The following is a 22,369-nucleotide window of genomic DNA, read 5'->3' as shown; positions in this document are numbered from 1 at the left end:
CCGAGTTTGCTTGTAACTTGTCTTACAAAGTGAGTGCGTTCATCAACCAATCTTATTTTTTTAAAGCCTTCAGAATCTGTCCATTAAAACAATCAACTGCTGAACCGTGTGGAAGAAGTTACTGAGACAAGATGGCGCATTGCTTAAGTCGGCTCACACGTTAAGCCCACATATTTACCAAAACTTAACTTTGTGTCTACTAATGCAAACCACCTCTCCAGGATGTAGAAAAGGAGAAACCATTTTTTTTTCAAATATTTTTTGAAAAATATTTGTATAGATCCAAATGAAGGATCCGAAGCATCTGTACAAGGAGCTGCCAGGTGTTGGCAGTTGTTGGGACCTTCTTAGTTCATGTTCAAAAGGCTAAAGTTCAAACTCCCAAAGACCAGCCAGAATCAAACACAGACCCAGTAATGGAGGCTTAGCTGCTAAACCAGACCACATACACACAGCCACATCGTGGCCAACACACACACACACACACACACACACACACACACACACACACACACACACACATTCACGTGCACATGCATGCTCAAGACAGGGTATATTTCAGAAGCTTCCCCACCAGCGGAGATGGCAGCCCAGTTGCTCACTCTGTTCTTCCCAAAGTCACAAGGCTCTGAACTTTCCAGGACTCTGTGGGTTCTGGAGGAATGTGGGGTTGTGGAACTGGGCTTGCTGCCTGTCAGAACACCTGCCAGCGAGTTAGGCCTCTGTTGTCATGGGAACAAGAGCCTTTGTAATGGAGCATCACCATTTTCAGAGCCCTGTTTATTCAGTGCTGGGGTTCTAGTCATGTTCCCTAATTAAGTACTGGTCTAATGTCAAAGCATCCTGATAACACCTCATATAGCTGAAGGACATCAATATTGCTTACTAAATACCAGATCAAATCAGTGCTGCTAAGGCATTGTGACCAGTTAAGAGCACGGGGTTCTGCTGTGTGCCATGGAAGTTCTCTTCATGTGTGTTAAGGGCAGTAGCATGAGAGAGCATCCAGAAAGGCACACAGGATGGCTGGTGTTGCAGGGCTTAAGTTGGTGGGGGCGGGGCAGTATGTGTGGCACACTCTCTACAACACTTGATGGAAAAGGCAGTACTCACCAAAATGTACTAGATAAATGTAAGAGTGCAAATGGGCTGGGCTGGGGCTAGGGCTTATCTCAATATCTTCAACATGCTCTTCTGCATGCATGCACGCAGCACACACACACATACATACACACACATACACACACAGGCATACATACACACATAGGCATACATGCACACACAGGCATACACACACACAGGGATACACATACAGGCATACACACATAGGTATACACACACAGGGATACACACACAGAGGCACACACACATACACACATGCACACGCATACACACACAGGCACATATACACACACAGGCATACATACAGGCATACACACACAGGCATATGCACACACACATACACAAACACAAACATACACACACACATGCAGATCTTGCCTCGGACTGACCCCTATCAGCAGCCATAGGCTGGCTCCCCAGCTTCCTGTTGGGTTGGGCCATTAGAAGAGTGAGCTCAGGCACCTCTCCTGGCTGGCTCACTCTGTCCTAGAATGATACCATCCTAACTGAGGAGGGAATCCAGCACATCTCCCTCAGAGTGCAGAGGACCACAGCCCATTGCCGCGTGGTCTCCACTAGGTCAGGTTCCTCGGCCTCTTTCCCACAGGGGCTACGCTAGGACCATATCCTCTTGGTGGAAGTGACCTCCATAGCTCGGAGCACGTGGGTTTCTTCTTTTTCATCTGCTGCACTGATACAGGAAATCCAAAGGCCCCTCAGACCCTCGGAGAAACAAGGGGTCTGGTACCCCGAGTGACTACACGGGCATGCTAGATGGTGACAGGAGCCAGAAACAGCCCTTGATTTTCCTTGAGCCTCTGACATGTGGGAGCTGTTGACAGCACGAATTAGCCCATGTATATTAATACCAGAGTCACTATAACCATTGATTGGCCGTTACAATCCTTCTTTTCTTTGGGACTGAACCCAGGTTTCTGGTACTGAGCCAGAGTAAACGGCCCAGGCTGGCCTCAGACACTTTGCTCATCAGGCCCTGGTGTACCTTCCTCCCGAATCATCTCCTCTAGCAGCTGGAATCACACCACCAGGCCTGGTTGATTTTTCTGCAGCTCTATCTAATTTATACCAAACCCACACCTCTGCCCAAGTATCACTGGCTGAGAAAGGTACCTGGAAGAACTTAACGAATTTGACAAGCAAAACAAGCAACAAAATTAAGGCAGCCAATGATGTGCTTAGGACCCACCCGCCGCGTGATGGTGGGGTCCCGCTCTGCGGTGCTTAGGACTCACCCGCCGCGTGACGGTGGGGTCCCGCTCTGCCTTGGAAATAAGGTGCCCGAGGAGGGTGTTGGTTCGCAGAAACCGCAAGCGGATGTTTGTTGCCTTAGTAAACTCCCTCAGGGTATCAGAGAAAGCAAAATTTTTTGCACCTGGACGACCATTTATCAGGGATACAACAATCTAAAAGAAAAAAGAAAGAGAGAGAGGGGGAGGGAGGAAGGGAAGGAGGGAAGGAAAAAAGGAAGGACGGAAGGAAGAGAAAAAAGGCACACCCAAGGTAAGTCCTTTACTCAAAATATTGCAACAAAATAGTAAAAGTAAAGCATGCCCCCAAAACACCCGGCTCTCAAAGGAGCCCCTGGATGTGCTGAGGTGGTCTAGCATCTAGTTTCTAAGTCAGAACAGTGCTGTTCATTCTTGGTTCTACATTTAAACCTAGTTTCTGTGAGGACGTCTCTTTCTTAGCCCTCTGTTCTATCAGGTGGCTGTGGAGGGGAGACTCTGAAACATTCGAGAGCTATCGTCTATCAACACAGTGAAATGATTCTGGAGAGTCGCACCAAGGAAACAAGGCTGACATAGCAGTACAGCAGGAGTCCTCAACCTTCCTAATGCTGCAGCCCTTTAATACAGTTCCTCAGGATGTGACCCCAACCAAATACCAAACAATTATTCTCATTGCTACATCATAACTGTAGCTTTGCGACATAAGGGAAGTGTCTGATATGCAGCCCCTATGAGAGGGTCAGTCGACCCATAGGTTGAGGACGACTTATCTAAACGATGTTGAAAACGTGGACAAGAACAGTGGCTAAGGATTTCTTGCCCCAGCGGATGAGACTCCAGCCTAGATGCTCTGGAACATAAGCTGTCCACCAGCTGGATGGTGCAGGTTAGAGCTCCTTGAGTAAGATCTCACACTCCTCAGGAGAGTTGGTTTGAAAGTCTGTTTATATTCCTATATTCGCCATTTCCATGGAGTTCTTCCCAGACTGTCCCCACCTCTGTCCACCTCCATGTGGGCTTAGCACTGTGGCCTGACCACCCCCCACTCCACCCCCATCTCCTCAATCTCACTAGACATAGTTTGGGAAGAGGTGGAAGGGATCTACCCCACTTACTAGTGACGCACCCACCTTCTAAGTCTTTCACCAGAATTCTGAGATCTATGGACCTTGGATCCTAAACTCTAACTTCCTGGGGAGAACCCAGGACCCTAAACAGAACTTCCAACTCAACTCATTCTTGAGTCTTTGGTACTGCGGCCTCCCAATGCTATTTACCTCGCCGTTTTCCAGCGGTACAATACGGGAATACTCTGTGACACATAACACCTGGTCATCCTGGGTGACAGCCATGTTTGCTTCTTGCCCAAACTGTTGTAGACAATCTCCTCTAGAATCTAGAAAGGAAATAATTGCACATTATCAAATAGCACATCACTTTCTCCTAGGTCACTTCAGAGGCCTGGTGTTTCCTTACGAGAGATGAGAAGAACCAAGAACTCTGTCCTTCTGGATGAAAGCGTAGGATAAAGGTTTTAATTCATAAAAGAGAAATACCTGCTGTTTCAGTTCAGTGCCCTTCAGGAACCGCAGCTGAAGATGTGTTATTAACCCATCGTGTCTCAAGTAGACAACTTTACCATATAAGCAAAAGTGCCATCCAGCTTGATTCATCATGTGGTCCAGAGACACTAACATACTTTGAGAGCAAAGATAACAGGTTCAAAATACGTAACATGGAGCCCAGGATTCTTAAGGACAGGAGTTTGTTCCTAACTCCTCATAAAAGGAGAACATACATCACAGCTCACTGATAGAAACCTCCCACCAGTTGGAGCAAAGTTATTATAAATGGAATTTCAACGTCATTCTGTGTGTGGGATCCTTAGAACCACCGCACATGTGACGGAGAAGCTGGGTTGTCTGGAGAACAACTTAGGTCCGAGCCCTACCTAAGCCCACTGAGAAACTTTTAGAAAACTAAAGCCATTAGACAGTTTCAGATAATGAAAGCCCTCATAGTGGAGAAGACAAGGCCACTTACGAGCAAAGTGCTGCCACGGTGAGTAGGTGCTGCCAAAGTCAACTGATCTTTCCAGGACCCAGAGATCAGGGCGCGGAGAGTTCGCAAATTTGATTAAGATATAAGCCACGTGGAAGAGCTAAAAAAGCAAGAGAAGTGCAGTTTATCTGGACGGGGAGTACGTCTCAGTGGAAGAGCACTTGCCTAGCATGCAAAGGGCCCTGAGTTCAATCCCCAGGACCACCAAAAGGGAAAAGATTAAAGTCACTTTGTCTATGGTATTGACTATTTTGATAGGATCTTGATTCCTAAGGCTACAAGATGCAGATCTTGTTTCTGCCTGCATGGTGGACATCTTTGCCCAGGGACACTTTTCCCAGCTCATTATCGTCAAAACCAACCATTTTCCCTTCTCCTCTAAGTACATGTGGTCACCACCACTGGTACATCTTAACCGTATCTAATCCTTGATTACCAACCAGTCTGCATGCGTCTATACATCAGAAGCCTGGTGGCAAGTACTAAGAATGACATGCTAAGTCCTTTGTGGAGCAAGAACCAGCAGAACAGCTCCGAGCTTCTCTTAGGAGTTCCAGAGCCTGTGGCTCCAGGTACTGAAAGATCAGAGCTGCAGACTGAGATCTAAGCAGCTGCTGTGGGTGGCGCCCCTCCGTCCTGGTGCCACCTACACTGCCCTCGTTTCCTGGCCGCTTTCCCTATGAGCAGTGTTCTTGGTTATTCTCATTCTTTGACCAGATCGACACCAACACAGAAAGAAATGAAGCTGGGCTCTGCTCTCTCCCCATCCCATTCTTAAACTCCAAGGCATAGCTGAAGAACACCCAGCATTCCCTGTGATTTAGTGCCCTCTCCCCTTTCTCAAAAACGATCTGCTTTGCAATTGGAGTTCTACAGTCAGGTCACCCAGTCAGTGGAGGCTATTCCATCATTCCCGTTGTGGCCCCTAGACTATGCGTATGCAACAAGTACTTACATCAGATTAGGTATTAGAATAGTCGTCTAGACATTATATAAGAGGATTGCACAGTTATAGTCACGTGCAGCATTCTACTCAGGGGACTTGCATCCCTGAGGGACACAGAGGACAGAGAAGAACAAGCACACCCAACCCCAGGGACGCTGAGGGGTAACAGCAGAACACAGGCCTGAACAGATCCTCAGGATCCTGTTAAGGACCAAAGGCAGCCCCTGTTCTCCAACCCCGGGCCCCGCTGCATCCCAAGCAGCAGACTCCTAGTGGCTTTCTGAGCAGGCACCCCTCTGTCATTAGCTCGCCCACTGAAACCAGCAGAACAATGAACTCAGGAAGAGGAGAAGGCCGGGGGGCCCCTGTGGGCCCCTCTTTCCTGGAACAAACACTGGAGAGAAGGCTTGGGCTGCAACTTAACATCAAAACACACACAAGGCCTTGGCTCAGCCTCTGGGACCAAAATACTGGTAATAACAAGAACCACAAGAGTTTTAACCATTTTCCACATAGAATAGTAGAAAGTGTGTGTGTGTATATGTCTGTGTATATGTGTATGTGAATTCAAGTCTGAGAAATACTATCCATTATTAATATTTCAGACTCTAAATTAGAAGCCAAACATTTGTACAAACTTTTTCATATTTTTGATCTCTAAATTTCTTTATACTTTAAAAAATTATAGCAGACCGCCAAAATCTTTTATTCTTGTGTTGACATATACCATATTAACAAATAAAGTTGAGAAATGTAAGGCATATATATTTTTCATTTAAAGTAGGAACCCCACTGTGGGGCGCCGCCCACACATTCCCACGCTTCCGTCATTACAAGATGGCGCTGATATCCGGCTGTGGGGCGCCGCCCACACATTCCCACGCATTCGCCATTACAAGATGGCGCTGATATCTGGCTGGAGTTAGCAGTAAACAAGCCATGTGCGCACAGGCTGGGTAACTTCCGCTTCATGAGTTCCGCCTCTTCCCGTGGCGTCATAGGGCCTGGTGAGTTTCAACCAATCAGGGGGCTCCGCGTCCAAGGCAAGGACTGATCCCTTTATAAGGGGGCGAGCTGGATAGCTCTCTCTCTCTTCCTCTCTTCTTCCTCTCTTTCTCCCGTTGGTTTTCGGCCGTCTCGTGGAGCTTGTTCGTCCTGTTCGTCTCCTTGGATCTCTTGGTTTTCTCCGTCTTTTTCGTTACGTGAAGCAAGTACCGGTTTTTCCAGATTAATAAAGTTTACCGCAGAAGGATTCTATTTTGTGTGCCGCGTCGTTCTTGCAGGCGAGACGGTTGCGCGGGACATCTGGTGCCTCAAACCCGGGAAATTCGACCACTCCATCGTCTGCACCACAGAATTCAGAACTGCGGGGAGATTAGTTCGGCAAGGTATGTCTGATCCTGGATCTTTCTTTAATTTGGTTTAAATCTTCCACGGCCGTGTGAAGGGTCTGTAGAGGCTCCGGTCTTCGTCAGTGCAGTTTTTATTCTCTTCCTCTTAATTTCCTCTGTGTCCAACGGGGCTGGTGTTAATTTTGTGCTTAAGTCGGACGTAGATAAGCAGAGGCACCCCTGCGTTCCATAAGTCTTTGTAGATAAAAAAAGCGAGAACGCGCTGAGACTTGCCTTTCAGTTTCGCCTTGGGCCGCCACGCAAATAACCCGCGGGCATTACATCGCTGTGATGGGCTCTTCACACTCGACCATTACAGCCCTGCAGTCAATTCTTAAGCAGAGAGATTTAGAATTGCCCACCCGCATCTTGCAGCGTTTTGTAAGAGAGGTTGAGCGTACTGCCCCTTGGTTTGCAGTTTCTGGGTCTCTCTCACCAGCCTCATGGAACAGATTGGGTAGAGAATTAAACTGTGCACAGAATGCCGGAGACCTCGGGCCCGGAACCATGGCCATTTGGACGATGGTACAAAATTGTTTAAGAGATGAGAGTTGTAGGCCCGCCGTCGCTGCGGGGCAAGAGGTATTGAGTGAAGCGCAGGATAGGCTATCAGAAGCCGAACAGAGTGAGAGAATGGGCGCGCGGAGGAAAAGGTATTATCCCCCTAAGGAAAAAGGACCTCCAGAAACGCGGTATAGCGGGAGAGTAGCTACCCACGAACCTTCAGATTATCATTCCCTTATGCCCTCTAATGTTAGGAGAAGGGGAGTCAGTTTGTACCCTGTAGAAGACTTCGAGGCTCTAGACATTGATAGCCCCGAGACTTCAGATGATTATGAGCGAGAAGGCTTAGACCCAGAAGAGGAGGCAGGGGTAGATGAAGGAGCAGCTAGTTATGAGGAAAAAGGATATTATCCTGACGAGCAGTATAGGCCCACGCGCTTGTCCCCAGTTGTCCCGACAGCGCCTCCTTTACCGGTGGCCCCTCCTCCATATGCGGCACGCACGCCTGTAAAATCCTTCTCGTTCCTCCCGGAAAGGGTGAGAAGGCAGATGTGTCTCGCTTTCCCTGTGTTTGAGACAGCTGAGGGTGGCCGCGTTCATGCCCCCGTAGAATATAGTCAGATAAAAGAATTGGCAGAGTCAGTCAGAAAATATGGGATAACCGCCAATTTTACCATCGCTCAGCTTGATAGATTGGCTACCTCTGCCTTAACTCCCTCTGATTGGCAGACAATCGCCAAGGCTGCTCTACCGAGCATGGGACAGTATATGGAGTGGAAAGCTCTTTGGTATGAGGCTGCCCAAACCCAAGCAAGAGCCAATGCTACAGCGTTGACTCCTGAACAACAAGAATGGACATTTGATCTGTTGACGGGCCAAGGTCGCTATGCGGCAGATCAGACAGCTTATCATTGGGGTGCCTATGCCCAAGTGTCAAGCACAGCCATTAAGGCCTGGAAGGCACTTTCAAAAAAGGGAGGGGCCGATAATCAGCTTACAAAAATCATTCAGGGACCCCAGGAGCCTTTTTCAGATTTTGTAGCCCGCATGACCGAGGCGGCAGGTCGGATCTTCGGGGATCCCGAGCAGGCTGCCCCTCTTATTGAACAGCTTATTTTTGAGCAGGCCACCCAAGAATGCCGAGCCGCTATCGCCCCTAGAAAGGGCAAAGGTCTTCAAGACTGGCTTCGAGTCTGTAGGGAACTGGGAGGGCCACTTACTAATGCAGGTCTCGCGGCAGCCATTTTGCAGTCCCAGAGGGGCCCGCCACGAGCCCCTGATAGACGGGTCTGTTTTAGATGTGGAAGATCTGGACACTTAAAAAAGGATTGTCGGATGGTCGCTAGGGACCCTCCGCCCCTTTGCACAAGATGTGGCAAGGGGTACCATAAAGCTGAACATTGCTGCTCTGTTAGGGACCTCAGAGGCCGGCTCCTTCCCCCGCTAGAGAGTCAGACTGCCCAGACCAATGAGATGCCAAAAAACGGGTCACTGGGCCCCCGTTCCCAGGGCCCGCAAAGATATGGGAGCAAATTTTCCAAACCCCTAGGGGAGAGCAAGGTGAGCACACAGACAGGCCAACAAGAATGGACCTGCGTGCCTCCTCCTCACTGGTATTAATGCCTCAGATGGGCGTTCAGCCCATCCCTGTAGGAGCGGTCACCTTGCCTCCAGGAACCCTAGGGCTGATCCTCGGACGGGGGTCCCTTACAGCGCAGGGACTGATAATCCACCCAGGCATAGTAGATAGTGACCACTCCTCTGAAATACAGGTACTGTGCTCCAGCCCAACCGGCATATTCTCTGTAACTCAGGGTGACAGGATTGCACAGTTATTGCTCCTCCCTGATAGCTCTAATAAAAGGACTAAGGAAAAGGCAGAAAAACAGATGGGTTCCTCTGGGACCGACTTAGCTTATTTAGCGGTATCTTTGAATACCAGGCCAAGGCTTAACTTGTAGGTTAATGAGAAGAGATTTGAGGGCATCCTTGATACAGGGGCTGATAAGAGTATTATATCCACTCATTGGTGGCCCAAAAATTGGCCGGTTGTAGAGTCATCACACTCCTTACAAGGATTGGGTTATAAGTCCTGCCCCACCATTAGTGCAGCCTCGCTCACCTGGAAAACCCCTGAAGGCCAATGTGGGCAATTTGTCCCCTATGTACTTCCCCTTACAGTTAACTTATGGGGGAGAGATATAATGCAACAGATGGGGCTAGTTCTGTCCAATAAATATTTGGCACAGGCTTATGATATTATGGATAAGATGGGATATAAAGAGGGAAAAGGCTTAGGACGCTATGAACAAGGACCCCTAGAGCCTGCCTCGCCTAACCCTAACAAAGAAAGGCAGGGTCTGGGTTTTTCCTAAGCGCCATTGAGGCTGCACGGCCCATACCTTGGAAAACGGAGGAGCCGGTATGGGTCCCTCAATGGCCTCTTACCTCCGAAAAGTTAGAAGCTGTTACCCAATTAGTTAAAGAACAACTACAATTGGGTCATATAGAACCCTCTACCTCCCCTTGGAACACCCCCATTTTTGTGATTAAAAAGAAATCGGGAAAATGGCGATTGTTGCATGACTTGAGAGCCATTAATAAACAAATGCATTTGCTTGGCCCTGTACAACGTGGCCTACCGGTTCTCACGGCGCTCCCAAAACATTGGCCTTTAATGATAATAGATATTAGAGATTGTTTCTTTTCCATACCTTTACATTCTCAAGATAGGCCCAGGTTCGCCTTTACCCTTCCTTCTATTAATCATGCAGAACCTGACAGGAGGTTTCAATGGAAAGTCCTGCCTCAGGGCATGGCTAACAGCCCGACTATATGTCAGTTATATGTTTACCAAGCCCTTATTCCTGTTAAAAGACATTTTCCATCATTAACCTGGGTTCTTTATACAGATGACGTCCTAGTATGTGACAAAGATTTATCAATCTTAACAGAGGCTTTTCCCCTATTGCAGCAAGCGTTAGAAAATATGGGCCTATGTATCGCCACAGAAAAAGTCCAGATTTCTGATACTAGTCAATTCCTAGGGTCTGTGGTATTCCCTGATAGGATTGTCCCTCAAAAGCTCGAGATAAGAAGGGATCACCTCCACACTCTTAATGATTTTCAAAAATTACTGGGAGACATTAATTGGCTTAGACCTTTTCTTAAGATTCCTTCTGTTGAACTTAAACCCTTATTCGATGTTTTAGAAGGAGATCCGCATGTCTCCTCACCTAGAAGTTTGACCCCGCAAGCAGAAAGAGCGTTACAGTTGGTAGAAGAAGCTATACAGGATGCACAATTGGTTTGCATGGATTATGATAAACCTTTTTCATTATGTGTTTTTAAAACAAACCGGCTCCCTACTGCAGTGCTTTGGCAGCAGGGACCCTTACTGTGGGTACATCCTAATGCCTCGCCAGCTAAAATAATTGACTGGTATCCAGATGCTGTGGCACAATTAGCGCTGAGGGGGCTAAAATCTGCCATCACGCATTTTGGCAGTGAGCCACAGCTGTTAATTGTTCCCTATAATGCCATGCAGGTTTCCACTCTTGCTGCCACTTCAAATGATTGGGCTATCTTAGTCACTTCCTTTTCAGGAAAAATAGACAATCATTACCCAAAACATCCAATTTTACAGTTTGCTTTAACTCAACCTGTTGTTTTTCCCAAAGTAACGTCCTGTAGTCCCCTAAAAGAAGGGTTAGTTATTTATACTGACGGTTCCAAAACTGGGCTGGGGGCTTTTGTGGTTAACGGTCAGGTCTACTCGAGGCAGTATACAGAAACCTCCCCACAGGTGGTAGAATGTTTAGTGGTTCTTGAGGTTTTACAACGTTTTTCAGAGCCTATAAATATAGTGTCTGATTCATCTTATGTCGTTAATGCTGTCAATTTGCTTGAGGCGGCTGGCATTATTAAACCGTCTAGCAGAGTTGCCTCAATTTTTGCGCAAATTCAAAATTGCCTTCTAGCCAGAAGATCACCCTTTTATATTACTCACATTAGAGCTCATTCTGGATTGCCAGGACCTATGGCTCAAGGCAATGATTTGGCAGACAGGGCTACAAAAATAATTGCTGTAGCCATGTCTTCGCCGCTAGAGGCTGCTAAAAGTTTTCACAAAAACTTTCATGTAACTTCTGAAACTTTGCGGCGCCGCTTTTCCATTTCCAGAAAACAGGCTCGCGATATTGTTGTCAATTGCCAAAATTGCAGTCAGTTTCTGCCTGCGCCCCACTCGGGGGTTAATCCTCGGGGCATCCAGCCTCTTCAAATATGGCAAATGGACGTTACCCATGTCCCCACCTTTGGTAAGCTGCAATATGTACATGTATCCATTGATACCTGTTCAGGAATAATTGTAGCCACTCCCTTATCTGGAGAAAAGGCCTCACATGCCATCCAACATTGCTTGGAGGCTTGGAGTGCCTGGGGTAAGCCAAAGTTCTTAAAGACAGACAACGGACCGGCTTTTACCTCACAAAAATTTCAACAATTTTGTAGCCAGATGGCTGTGACTCATCTTACAGGTTTGCCGTATAATCCACAAGGACAAGGTATTGTGGAACGTGCTCACCGCACTCTTAAATCATATCTAATAAAACAGAAAGGGGGGATTATGCAGGCTTTGCCCCCTGTGCCTAGGACAGCAGTATCCATGGCACTGTTCACCTTAAATTTTTTAAATCTTGATGACCATGGCCATACGGCAGCTGAAAGGCATTGCCTACCCATGGATAAACCAAAAGAGATGGTAAAATGGAAAGATGTTATAACTAATAAATGGAAAGGACCGGATCTTGTGTTGATAAGATCCAGGGGAGCTGTTTGTGTTTTTCCTCAGGATGAAAATAATCCTTTCTGGGTTCCCGAGAGGCTCACGCGAAAAACGGCAGAGACTCCTGATGACAGCCCTGCTCCTGACGCGGTGGAACCAGAGAGCCAGAGAAGAGACGAGATGGGCGATTCTGTCGGCATTCCTGAAACCAATTCCAGCGGAACTTGATGCTACAGTCTCCCCTAACCTTTTCACCCCCGATACTAACTTGGGTGGGGGTGGGACTCTTGGGAGCAATCCTTTGCTGCGGACTTGCGTTGCTTCTCTGGCTGGTTTGTAAGCTCGAGGCCCAAACAAAAAAGAGACAAGGTGGTTACTGCCCAAGCGCCTGTCGCTCTAGAACATGCAGCATCAGCCGATATCTGTTTGTCTTTGCTTAAGCAGTAGGTCGCCGGCCAGACAGCTCTTGCACTCCTAGAACTTCGGTTCATTGCACAGGATTAGAGTGTCTGGTTTGAGCAGCCCATGAGGGATGCCGAGCTTAGCATCGCACTGAGAAACCCCTGGTCGCGGGGCATTCTCCGGGAGATAAGCCATTTGTATGAGGGTTTCCTGCCCCAGTGTCCCTCCCTCAGAAAAACGGCAGAGTGACAGGTCAGGTGTACTGCGGGCTACAAAAGGCCTAGCGGTTACTCCTGTACATGGTCTTTATACACCTTAATGAGGATTTGACCTCTATCTCCGCCCTCCTAATATGGGTGTCCTACTTTGCTCAAAGTATAAAAGATAGGGGGAGATGTGGGGCGCCGCCCACACATTCCCACGCTTCCGTCATTACAAGATGGCGCTGATATCCGGCTGTGGGGCGCCGCCCACACATTCCCACGCATTCGCCATTACAAGATGGCGCTGATATCTGGCTGGAGTTAGCAGTAAACAAGCCATGTGCGCACAGGCTGGGTAACTTCCGCTTCATGAGTTCCGCCTCTTCCCGTGGCGTCATAGGGCCTGGTGAGTTTCAACCAATCAGGGGGCTCCGCGTCCAAGGCAAGGACTGATCCCTTTATAGGGGAAGGGCTGGATAGCCTCTCTTCTGCCTCTTTCTTCCTCTCTTCCTCTCTCTCTTCCTCTCTTCTTCCTCTCTTTCTCCCGTTGGTTTTTCGGCCGTCTCGTGGAGCTTGTTCGTCCTGTTCGTCTCCTTGGATCTCTTGGTTTTCTCCGTCTTTTTCGTTACGTGAAGCAAGTACCGGTTTTTCCAGATTAATAAAGTTTACCGCAGAAGGATTCTATTTTGTGTGCCGCGTCGTTCTTGCAGGCGAGACGGTTGCGCGGGACACCCCACTCTGTAGGAAGCCATGACTGAGGGTCTGAATGAAGATGTCCTGGTGACATGGTCACCGTGAGGCAGAGAGCAAAACCTTCCCAACCGTACCTCAACACCTCACCCCTCCCAGAGGCTCGAAAAGGAATGGCAAATCTCTCATCTGGGATCCAAGTGAGGGTGTGGAATGTGTGTGAAGAAACATCCACCATAGCTTTCTTCCCAGTGCTTAGGACTTGAAGACTTCCCTCCTACCTAGATTAGCCACACCCGCCTCCTCAGTCCAGCCGTCTAGCATGAACCCTGCCACCCTGTTTATCTGGACGCATTAACCCCAGCTCTGTTCCACTCCTCACAATAAGAATGCTGAGCTCCAGGGTGCTGTGGTTTCTCCACCCAACCCCAGCTTTTCTGTGTCGTCTTCATCCCCTCACCGGCCCCAGAACAGTGCTGAGGATGAATGTTCCGAACAAGAACATTGGCCCTGCTCCATTTCCCTTTGACTGACAGATTGGGAAAGGAATGGATTTCCGTATCTGCCTCTGCGCTCAATCTCTAGTTACATGTTTTGATTTGGGTGAAATTTTTGAAAAAGATCTGACCTCAGTTAGATCTTTAATGGTAAATATGAGGTCCTCGGGGTTCATGGACTTCCCAAAAGGCACGCCACAGGCTCTCCCCTGAGTCTGAGAGACACCACTGCCCTGCAGAGTCTATCTCTCATGCTAACAAGTCCTTGCAAGGGAAGAAAGATTTGTCACAGCAGTAACTGAGAGGCCTAAGTCCCAGCTGTGTCCCTTCTACCTCGTGCTTACAGTTTTGGAAATCATACTCACCTGAGCTATGAGTAGAACCCAACTGTTTACCATTGCTCAGGGAAAGTCCCGCTTGATACAAAAACACCAGAATTATGAGGTGATCTGAAAACCGTAAAGCAACAGCTAAAGGTAGAAACAGAGGTTCTCAAAAGACACCCAACATTATTGTACAGAGAAGGGATTTATGGAAAATTTAAGAATGCCTGTATCAAATATAGATCTTTCCAACTGTTTCAGTCCTGTCACAGTAAAACCCCATTTAGGTATGATAATAAGATAAATGATAAATGAAGTGTTTTGAATACAAGAATCTTTCTAAGCATGCTGTATCTCTCCCACCAAACTCTCACAGTGTTTGTTCCTACGAAATAGTCAGTAGATTATAATGAATGGCCACTGCCCCCTAAGCTTAGGTTCATCTGGCTCCAAGGTGATACTCCATTCTTCTGTAACACTGCGGTTACAGAAAATCCCAGTCAGAGCTAGGGCTGGCACTGGAAGCCATGACTACACCAGGGCCACATAAACCAGGAGGCAGAAGTTCAAGGTCATCCTGGGCTACATCAGACACACTGAGGGTTGGGGGAGGAGATGAGTGTGGGCAGGAGAGAAACATCTCAGTAAGTAGAGAGGGTGTCCACTGGCTTGGTCTGTGAACCTAATACCTGGGTCTAACTTAATGAACACACCAAGTCTACCCACCACCATTTAATACAAGGAGACAGGATATTCCACTTTAAAAACTGTCCCTCCTGTTCTTGTTTGGGGACCTGATTCTGAAGTTCCTTAATGCACATGTGCAAGTTGTCCGGTGACAGGTGGGCTGCACTCAGGTCACATCCCACTGCATGGGTTGGTGGCTCTATCACCACCACTGTGGAAACCCCCGCTGTCTACTCCCGCACAGGGCTGAAGCTCAGCAAATCGCCTCTGACGCACACTCTTGCAAGTGCTGTTGCCCAGCAGTGAGTGGTCTCTGGGTACTCACACCCTGGCTCAGGCATGGCAAACCAGCAGACGAGACGGCTTTCTCCTGAATCACCCTAAGCTTCTAACTGTCTGTTTCTGCTGAACAGCTTACTCCCTGACACTAGATCTCTGAAAGTACTTCAAAGCACACAAGTCAGCCTTGAGACTCTGGATGACACAGACAGCAGTGAAGAGAGAGGAGCCAGGGAGCAAAGGGCCTTGTCAAGTAATTGATGGGCAAAGATAAGGGGGTGGAGGACATGGTAAAGATTATAGGCTTGTCATCTCTCTGAAATGCTTTTGTAACTGAGCAGAGCTGGCTTGGCTCTGTCTCTTATGGAGGCCCTGATAGCCTCTTAAATGAAGCTCTGATAAAGCAGGTAAGAGACTTAGACGGCCTTCAGACTTCAAAGGACGTCAAGGATGAGACAAGGCAGAAGCTGATCCTGTCTCTCTCAAAGCCACTGACCTCAGTCGGTCACTTACTCAACTCAGGGCCTCCCTGAACTGAATAGTTGCCATTGATGAATAGAATTGTCATGAACAGAATAACACATGAATATATGAATGGATGCACGCACTAACCAATGAAAAGAGAAGCCATGTTACCGCTGCCGGGTTCAGACACTGCGGGCGAACAGTTACAGAGGGGCCCTCAAGAGCGCCGTACTTGGGTACTTATTTAACCAGTGGATGTGTTGACTTAATAAGTGAATTTAATGAGTATATTGTTCCATAAAAAAGTACTTTAATAACGACATTCCCTGATGCTTTACTTTGAACAGTCTGCAAAGCTACAGAAGATCTCAAAACCTGGTATGAGGGCTGCCCATCCATCTTTCACTTAGGCTCATTGTTTGTTCATATTTCACCATGCATACACATGCATGTGCACACACACACACACACACACACACACAGAGAGAGAGAGAGAGAGAGAGAGAGAGAGAGAGAGAGAGAGAGGCATGCATGGGAGTCTGATTCCAATAGAGTAATATTGCTGCTAAATACTTCAGTGTACATCTCCCCAAAATGTGGACATTTTCATAAACTCACCATTTTCCAGACTATTCAGGCTTTGTTTTTGCTGCAATGACAAAATATCTAAAGAACCTCTCCCGTCTTCCCCCAACCTCCCATCCTCCTTCCTCTCAATCTCCCGATTCCTCACAGCTCCCTCCAACCCCTCCCCACCTGCTGCCATAGTTTTGTCTTTCTCAACAGTGACATTTCAGATATTCTGGAACATTCTCAGGTCTGGCCTCTCTCTCATCAGAAAGGCATGTTTGGCCAAGTTCTAAGGACGCACACTCTCAGCTTCTTACTGGCTCCTGGAAGAAACCGCTTGCTTTCTTGGAAGGAGGGAAAGAAGATAATTTCAGAAACTGTCCAGTGGTGGCCTCCAACTCTAGCGCCTCTTTCTGAGAGGACCCAATTGAATGGCCACCAGATGCTTTCTGGGTGTTTTGATAAAACCTCTCACAAGTCTTCTTCACCCGTGAGGGTGCCCTACCTGTCATCCCAAGTGCCAACCTGCGCAGCACAGAAAGCCCACACCAAGGCTCCCTGCACGCCTGCTAAGCGATGAAGAATTGAATTAGGAGGAGGACAAGAATTGGGTAGAAGCTAGAAGAAGAGAAAAGTTAGGATTCCATAACACCCTGATTGGATAATGATGCAATAGGAACTAACCTGTGCTTAGAATAAGTAAGTCTAATAGACTAATCCACATTAAAGTGACCACAGACAAGGACACAGTTTGAATGCTTTCCATAAAGAAATAATGTTTGAGAAGATAAATATGTGTATTACATCTTGAACACAGTATAGTGTATATGTATGTATTTATGCACATATAAATGAATATATACACAACTTTGTAAGTGTATATATTTTATATGTCAGTTTGAAATCACATAAGAAATCAAAATCCTAAGCCAAAACTTAGTCTAACTATTGAGACTTAGTTTACTGCACCACATAATCCGTAGTCTCCACTCCAGAGGAAAGACAAGTACCCTTCAGCTCTTCTGATTAAAGAACAATTCTGTTCCGAGTAAAAACATGGGGCTCAGAGTGGACATGCAGCTCAGTGACGACATGCTTGTCCGCAAGCTCTGAGTTCAGGTCCCACCACTAGCACACACACAACATAAAGCTAAAGAAATGGGTCCCTGGGTACAGTGATACATGCCAGCATTGCTCTGCAGGCAAAGTCAAGAGAAGCAATGAAGATTTGAGACCAGTCAGCTAAGGAGACAGACCATGTCTCAGTAAAACAACTAGAAAGGCTTGGGTCGCCAATAACTTAGAAGAAAATAATCAACAAGAAGAAAATGGAAGCCTTACATCTAAATTTTATACTGGAGAGCTGGGAGACAGCTCAGATGGTAAATGTCTACTGCGCACAGATGAGAACCTAAATTCAGAGTCCCAGTACCTGTGTAAGAGTCACACATGTGTGTGCAGATCAATACCCTAGAGCTGGATGGAGGCGCGGCAGAAGGATCCTGGAGCTCTCTGGTCAGTGAGCTCAGGGTGCAGTGAGAGCTAATTTTATATCGCCAGTACCCATGCAAGAGTCAGGCAGGGCCACGAACATCATTAACCATAGAACTGAAGGCAAGAAAGGAAAAGAAGAGTGTTCAGAACACTCCGGCTAGCTAGAGTAGCCAATCAGAGTGCTCAGAGTTCATGGAGGACCCTGACTCAAAAGATGAAGTAGAGAAAAAACGATAATGGAAAACATGCAACATTGCTCAATGTACTCCATGAATGTGTACACACACAAACATACACACACTACAGACACTCTTACACATATGCACACACATGAGCATATAAACATACATATATACACACATAAACACATTAGCATACACATATGCAGATACAAATACCATGAGTCTACACACGCACACATGCATATACATACATACATACATACACATATACACACACATGCATTGTGAGCACACACACAAGCATACTCACATTCAGACACTCACACACACAAGCATATACTCATACATACAAAAAGAAAAAAACATTTTATACTGACAAATTTTTAACACATGGGAGTAACTGACAGCTTAGAACATGATTTCCAGTCCTTATGAATTTAGTTACTATTCCCTTAAAGTGTTAGCTTGAGCCCAAACTGCTGTTGGAGAACACTTTTGCTCCAACATTTGAAAATAGACTTGGTAGTGATTATGAATTGGATGAAGCCCCCTAATACCTAGTTTAGTGGTGTGGATGAGAAGTGCCCCCCACAGGTTCATGTGATAAACACTCAGTTTCCTGTTGGTGGCACTGTTTTACAAGATTGTAGAACTTTTCTCAGGTACAGCATCACAGGAGAAGGTCCATCCCAGGGGGTGGGCTTTGAGAGATTACAGTGTTGCTAAACTTTCTTCCGGTTTGCTGTTGCTTTCAATTTGTGGTTAGAGATATAATCTCTCGGCTCTCTTCCCTGGAATCCAAAATACACACTTCCTTAAGTTGCATTTGGTCATGGTATTCTACCACAGCAACCAAACATTACTTGCACACACAGGATCTCCGACCCCATCCTGCAGTGAGCTCTATTCTACCCTTTAGCAACTTTCAGCTGTCAGACTGGACAGTGTCTGGAGCCTGTCTCCCCTCCCAAAGCCCCGTTTGCTCATGCTTGTCTTCCGTTTTGTTATTTACAAGCACGTCAGTTAATTTACAACATTCCACTCATCCACTGAACTACACTGCCGGAGAATGCGCCTGACAAACCATGACAAAGGGAAACTCATTGTCATGTTTACCCAAGGCAAAGAGCACCAAGTGAACTTTAATTGCTACCAGAAATTCTCCAAATCCGGCCTTAACTGGCTGATTTTACCTTTATCGGATGGCACAAACTTAATTAGGAATAGGATACAAAAATGATGCCATAAGAAATGCGTGCAGCTTTGACTTTGTAGGACTTGCAGCAGGAGTGACAGCAATATGACAACAGTGTGTGTGTGTGTGTGTGTCGCTGAGGGTTAAAGGCGGGACTTCACACAAGCCACTCCCCCAGCCTGCAATCCAGAACTATTGAGTTAAGTTAATCCACATCTGTCACTCAAAATGCTAAGCATTTATTCTTCCTATCCAACGGAGACAGTGCATTCTCTATCAATGTCCGCCTGCTTCCCACTTTGCACCTCTGCTGCTTTTCTCCTCCCGTTATATAAGGGATTGATGAGTCACTTACTCCAGGTTGGTGTGGTCACTGTAAATAGGTGTGCCCACATCAGAGCACCTCAGTATGTGAAGGAGAGGAAGGGTCTGGAGATAGCTCAAGTGCTTCAAAGCTTTTTGAGCACGGCCATGTCTTTCTAGAGGGCATAATGGTGGCCCTGGTTACTAGTTCAGCGCTTTCAGTTTTATGAGCCAGCATGTTTATTTTGAAAACCAGCTTTCACACGAAGTATGACTTCAAACCAGCCAGCTAGAGATCAAATATCTTTAGAGCATCCTATGACCTTTACTGTCTTTAGTTCATGACTACAAACCCCAAGAGAGCAGTAGTTTAGCTTCAAATACGATAAAGAGACTCATTTCGTTCACTTATCTTTGGGGTTACATTCTTATTGAGGCCTTGAACTCCTAATCCTCTTGTCTCTACCTCCCAAGTGCTAGGATTACAGATGTGTGCCACCAGATGTCCTATGGCTTGTCACAATGACAAGCCGTACAATAGCATTCACCTGATCTCTGAGAAAGACGGCAGCCAAGTCCCTGGGCTAGGAAGCTCTGCAGGGGTGTGCGCTCCACATAGGCTCTTCAGCAACTGGCCAGAGTCCAGCTAGAGAGGATTCGCACTCCAGACATTTGTCTTTCCTCTGTTTGACCTCTGGGAATGTCCTTCCTGCCTCCTGAATGTTTCTGTGAACAGACCGTAACTCCTCCTTTAAATGCTTCCGTTGCCAGTTTTCCCAGCTCCCTACAGGGAAGGCAGCTGGACCTGTGCCTTAGGCTCACGGCACTGAAGTCTCCTTCTAAGACTGTGCATCTAGAGCAAGGAACACACAAAGGCAGAGACATTAGGCAATCCAAATATTCTTTCCAGAAGAAGGGCTGATAGTAGCACTGTCTGGCTTCTAGGGACAATGTCTGATCCCGGCAGGAGCCTACAGAGCCCAGTCTCCAGGCCCAGGGCTAAGTAACTGATCAGGACGAGCGGCAGCAAACAGCATCTAGCCTCAGACTCCAGGCTTTCTGCTGCGGAGGTTCTGACTGCAGCCTCCTTGGTCCTGACCCTGATTCTCTTTGTTTTGCAGCATCCTGGGAATCTCTGCTTCTTCCACTCTTGAAAGCTATTTACACACACACACACACACACACACACACACACACACGCACACACATGCATGCACGCACATGCCCAAGTGCTCACACATGTCTTCACTTATTTACATAAATCTGATGTCAAGACCATCTGCACACCAGCCTGGCTTCTCTCTGGCCCAGGGAGGGAGAAACTGCCTTTCACTCTCTTGGTCTCCTACCGACTGAGTCCGCACTGTTACCTTGTCAATGGGTCTGTCATTTCAAAAGAGAAAAACCTTCTCTCACCCACACTCCTTTCCTTCCCCACCCTTCCATGGACTCTGGAGTTAGTAAGGACCCCCAGTGGGCCTTCTTCACAGCAGGACAGTGTGTAGGAAAACTGTAAGGAAGCTCTGGGGTAGGCGTCATAGCAATATGGAGGCAGGAGGGTGGCTCGACGTGATCCGTACCCTCCAGACCTGACGGACACCAGAAGTGGTTATCCCAGCTGAGCCTTGGTCAGAAGTTGAGTTTAGTTGCCTGAATCCAGCTGTGAAACTTTCTATTTAGGAATGAGGGCCAGGGAGCAGAAAGGAGCCAAAGAGGTGGGCAGGGTAGCTAGACGGACCCACCACATAGAATGTGGGATGGGGGGCGGGGAAGAAGGAGAGTCAGCAGCCTGGATAATTAGCACCAGGCATCCCAGCGTGTGTAGGAGCAGCCTTTAATCTCCCTGCTCACTGGCTGAGAATGGCTCAATGGGAGGAACCGTGTCTGTCCAGCAGGCAGCATAGAGCAGAGGCAGCTCGGCCTCCGCACCCAGGGGATGAGCTCTGCATCTGAAGGGTAAGCATTAACAGGGTTAGCATTAACAGGGAGCTAAAGGATTCTACAAAAGAGAGTCCGGGGCTACTGTGAGCTATTAAACCCCCAAATTCCATCCCCCCAGACATCCACACTCGGGCCTATCCTCCTCACTTTTCTTGTGTCAAACTCAGCCCCCTGCCTTTCCTCTCATGGGTGCCATCTTTGTTGCTGTACCCCAAACACTATAGGCAAAAAAGGATTTTCTCCTAAAGCTCAGTGCTGGCGTGTTCCATCCCCTTGCAGACATGGCGTATGACACTTCCAGAGCTGACACGAGGCTTCCTTGTGCTTTTGAGGCTTAGGGGATGATCCTTATTCAGTAGATATTTACTTAAGAAAATGCAATACTAATTCTAAATACTTGGTATAACTTTTGGCATAGAACATTTATACTTGAATATATCTTACGCCAAGGCAATGCTATATTTGATAGAATATGGGAATGTGGAAATGTCATCTCACTCATGACCACACAAATGTCAACCCTGGAAAAATCAAACCAATAATTCAACGTGGATCAACATGGATGGGGTCTTAATAATGTATACTCAAGACGCAGCAGCACATTGACATGTATCAAAAGTAACAAATTGGACAACATGCCACGCTTTAAAGGACGTGTGTCATACGTGCTGACACTGTTGGATCTGGAACCAGACTCCATGACCGCTGAAGAGGCTAAAGGTAGAGAGGGTGGGCGTTGTGGCTACTGGTCAAGTCCCGAGATAGCCCGTGCGGTGACGGGTATGCTCCCCAGGGACAGGTGCGGACTCCTGCCATCTGTTCAGACACAAGCCTCCCGCTGCCTCTAGCATGGAATCATTTTGGAGAAAAATACCTGGGAAGCAGTAAAAAATCTATCAAAAAAATCAAGTCAACTTAAAAAGAGAGCAGTGGGCTGGAGAGATGGCTCAGTGGTTAGAGCACTGACTGCTCTTCCAGAGGTCCTGAGTTCAAATCCCAGCAACCACATGGTGGCTCACAACCATCTGTAATGAGATCTGCTGCTTTCTTCTAATGTGTCTAAACACAGCTACAGTGT

General features: G+C 47.2%; 1 protein-coding gene across 1 annotated transcript in view; it reads right to left on the bottom strand.

The window, feature by feature from the left end:
* The window catches only part of LAMA3 (laminin subunit alpha 3), a gene marked incomplete at its 5' end in the record, with an annotated part of 209,094 nt that overhangs the window by 150,469 nt on the left and 36,256 nt on the right, over positions 1-22,369 (bottom strand). Inside the window, 3 exons of the mRNA XM_080919740.1 lie at positions 2,376-2,546; positions 3,650-3,768; positions 4,416-4,533. Coding sequence (XP_080775866.1) covers positions 2,376-2,546; positions 3,650-3,768; positions 4,416-4,533 — 408 coding nt within the window. The remainder of the gene's footprint in view (positions 1-2,375; positions 2,547-3,649; positions 3,769-4,415; positions 4,534-22,369) is intronic.

Source organism: Micromys minutus (assembly GCF_963924665.1).
Source record: "Micromys minutus genome assembly, chromosome: 8".
Classification (NCBI taxonomy): domain Eukaryota; kingdom Metazoa; phylum Chordata; class Mammalia; order Rodentia; family Muridae; genus Micromys; species Micromys minutus.
Note: the sequence above shows the minus strand (reverse complement) of the source record. Positions and strands in the feature narration are given on the sequence as shown.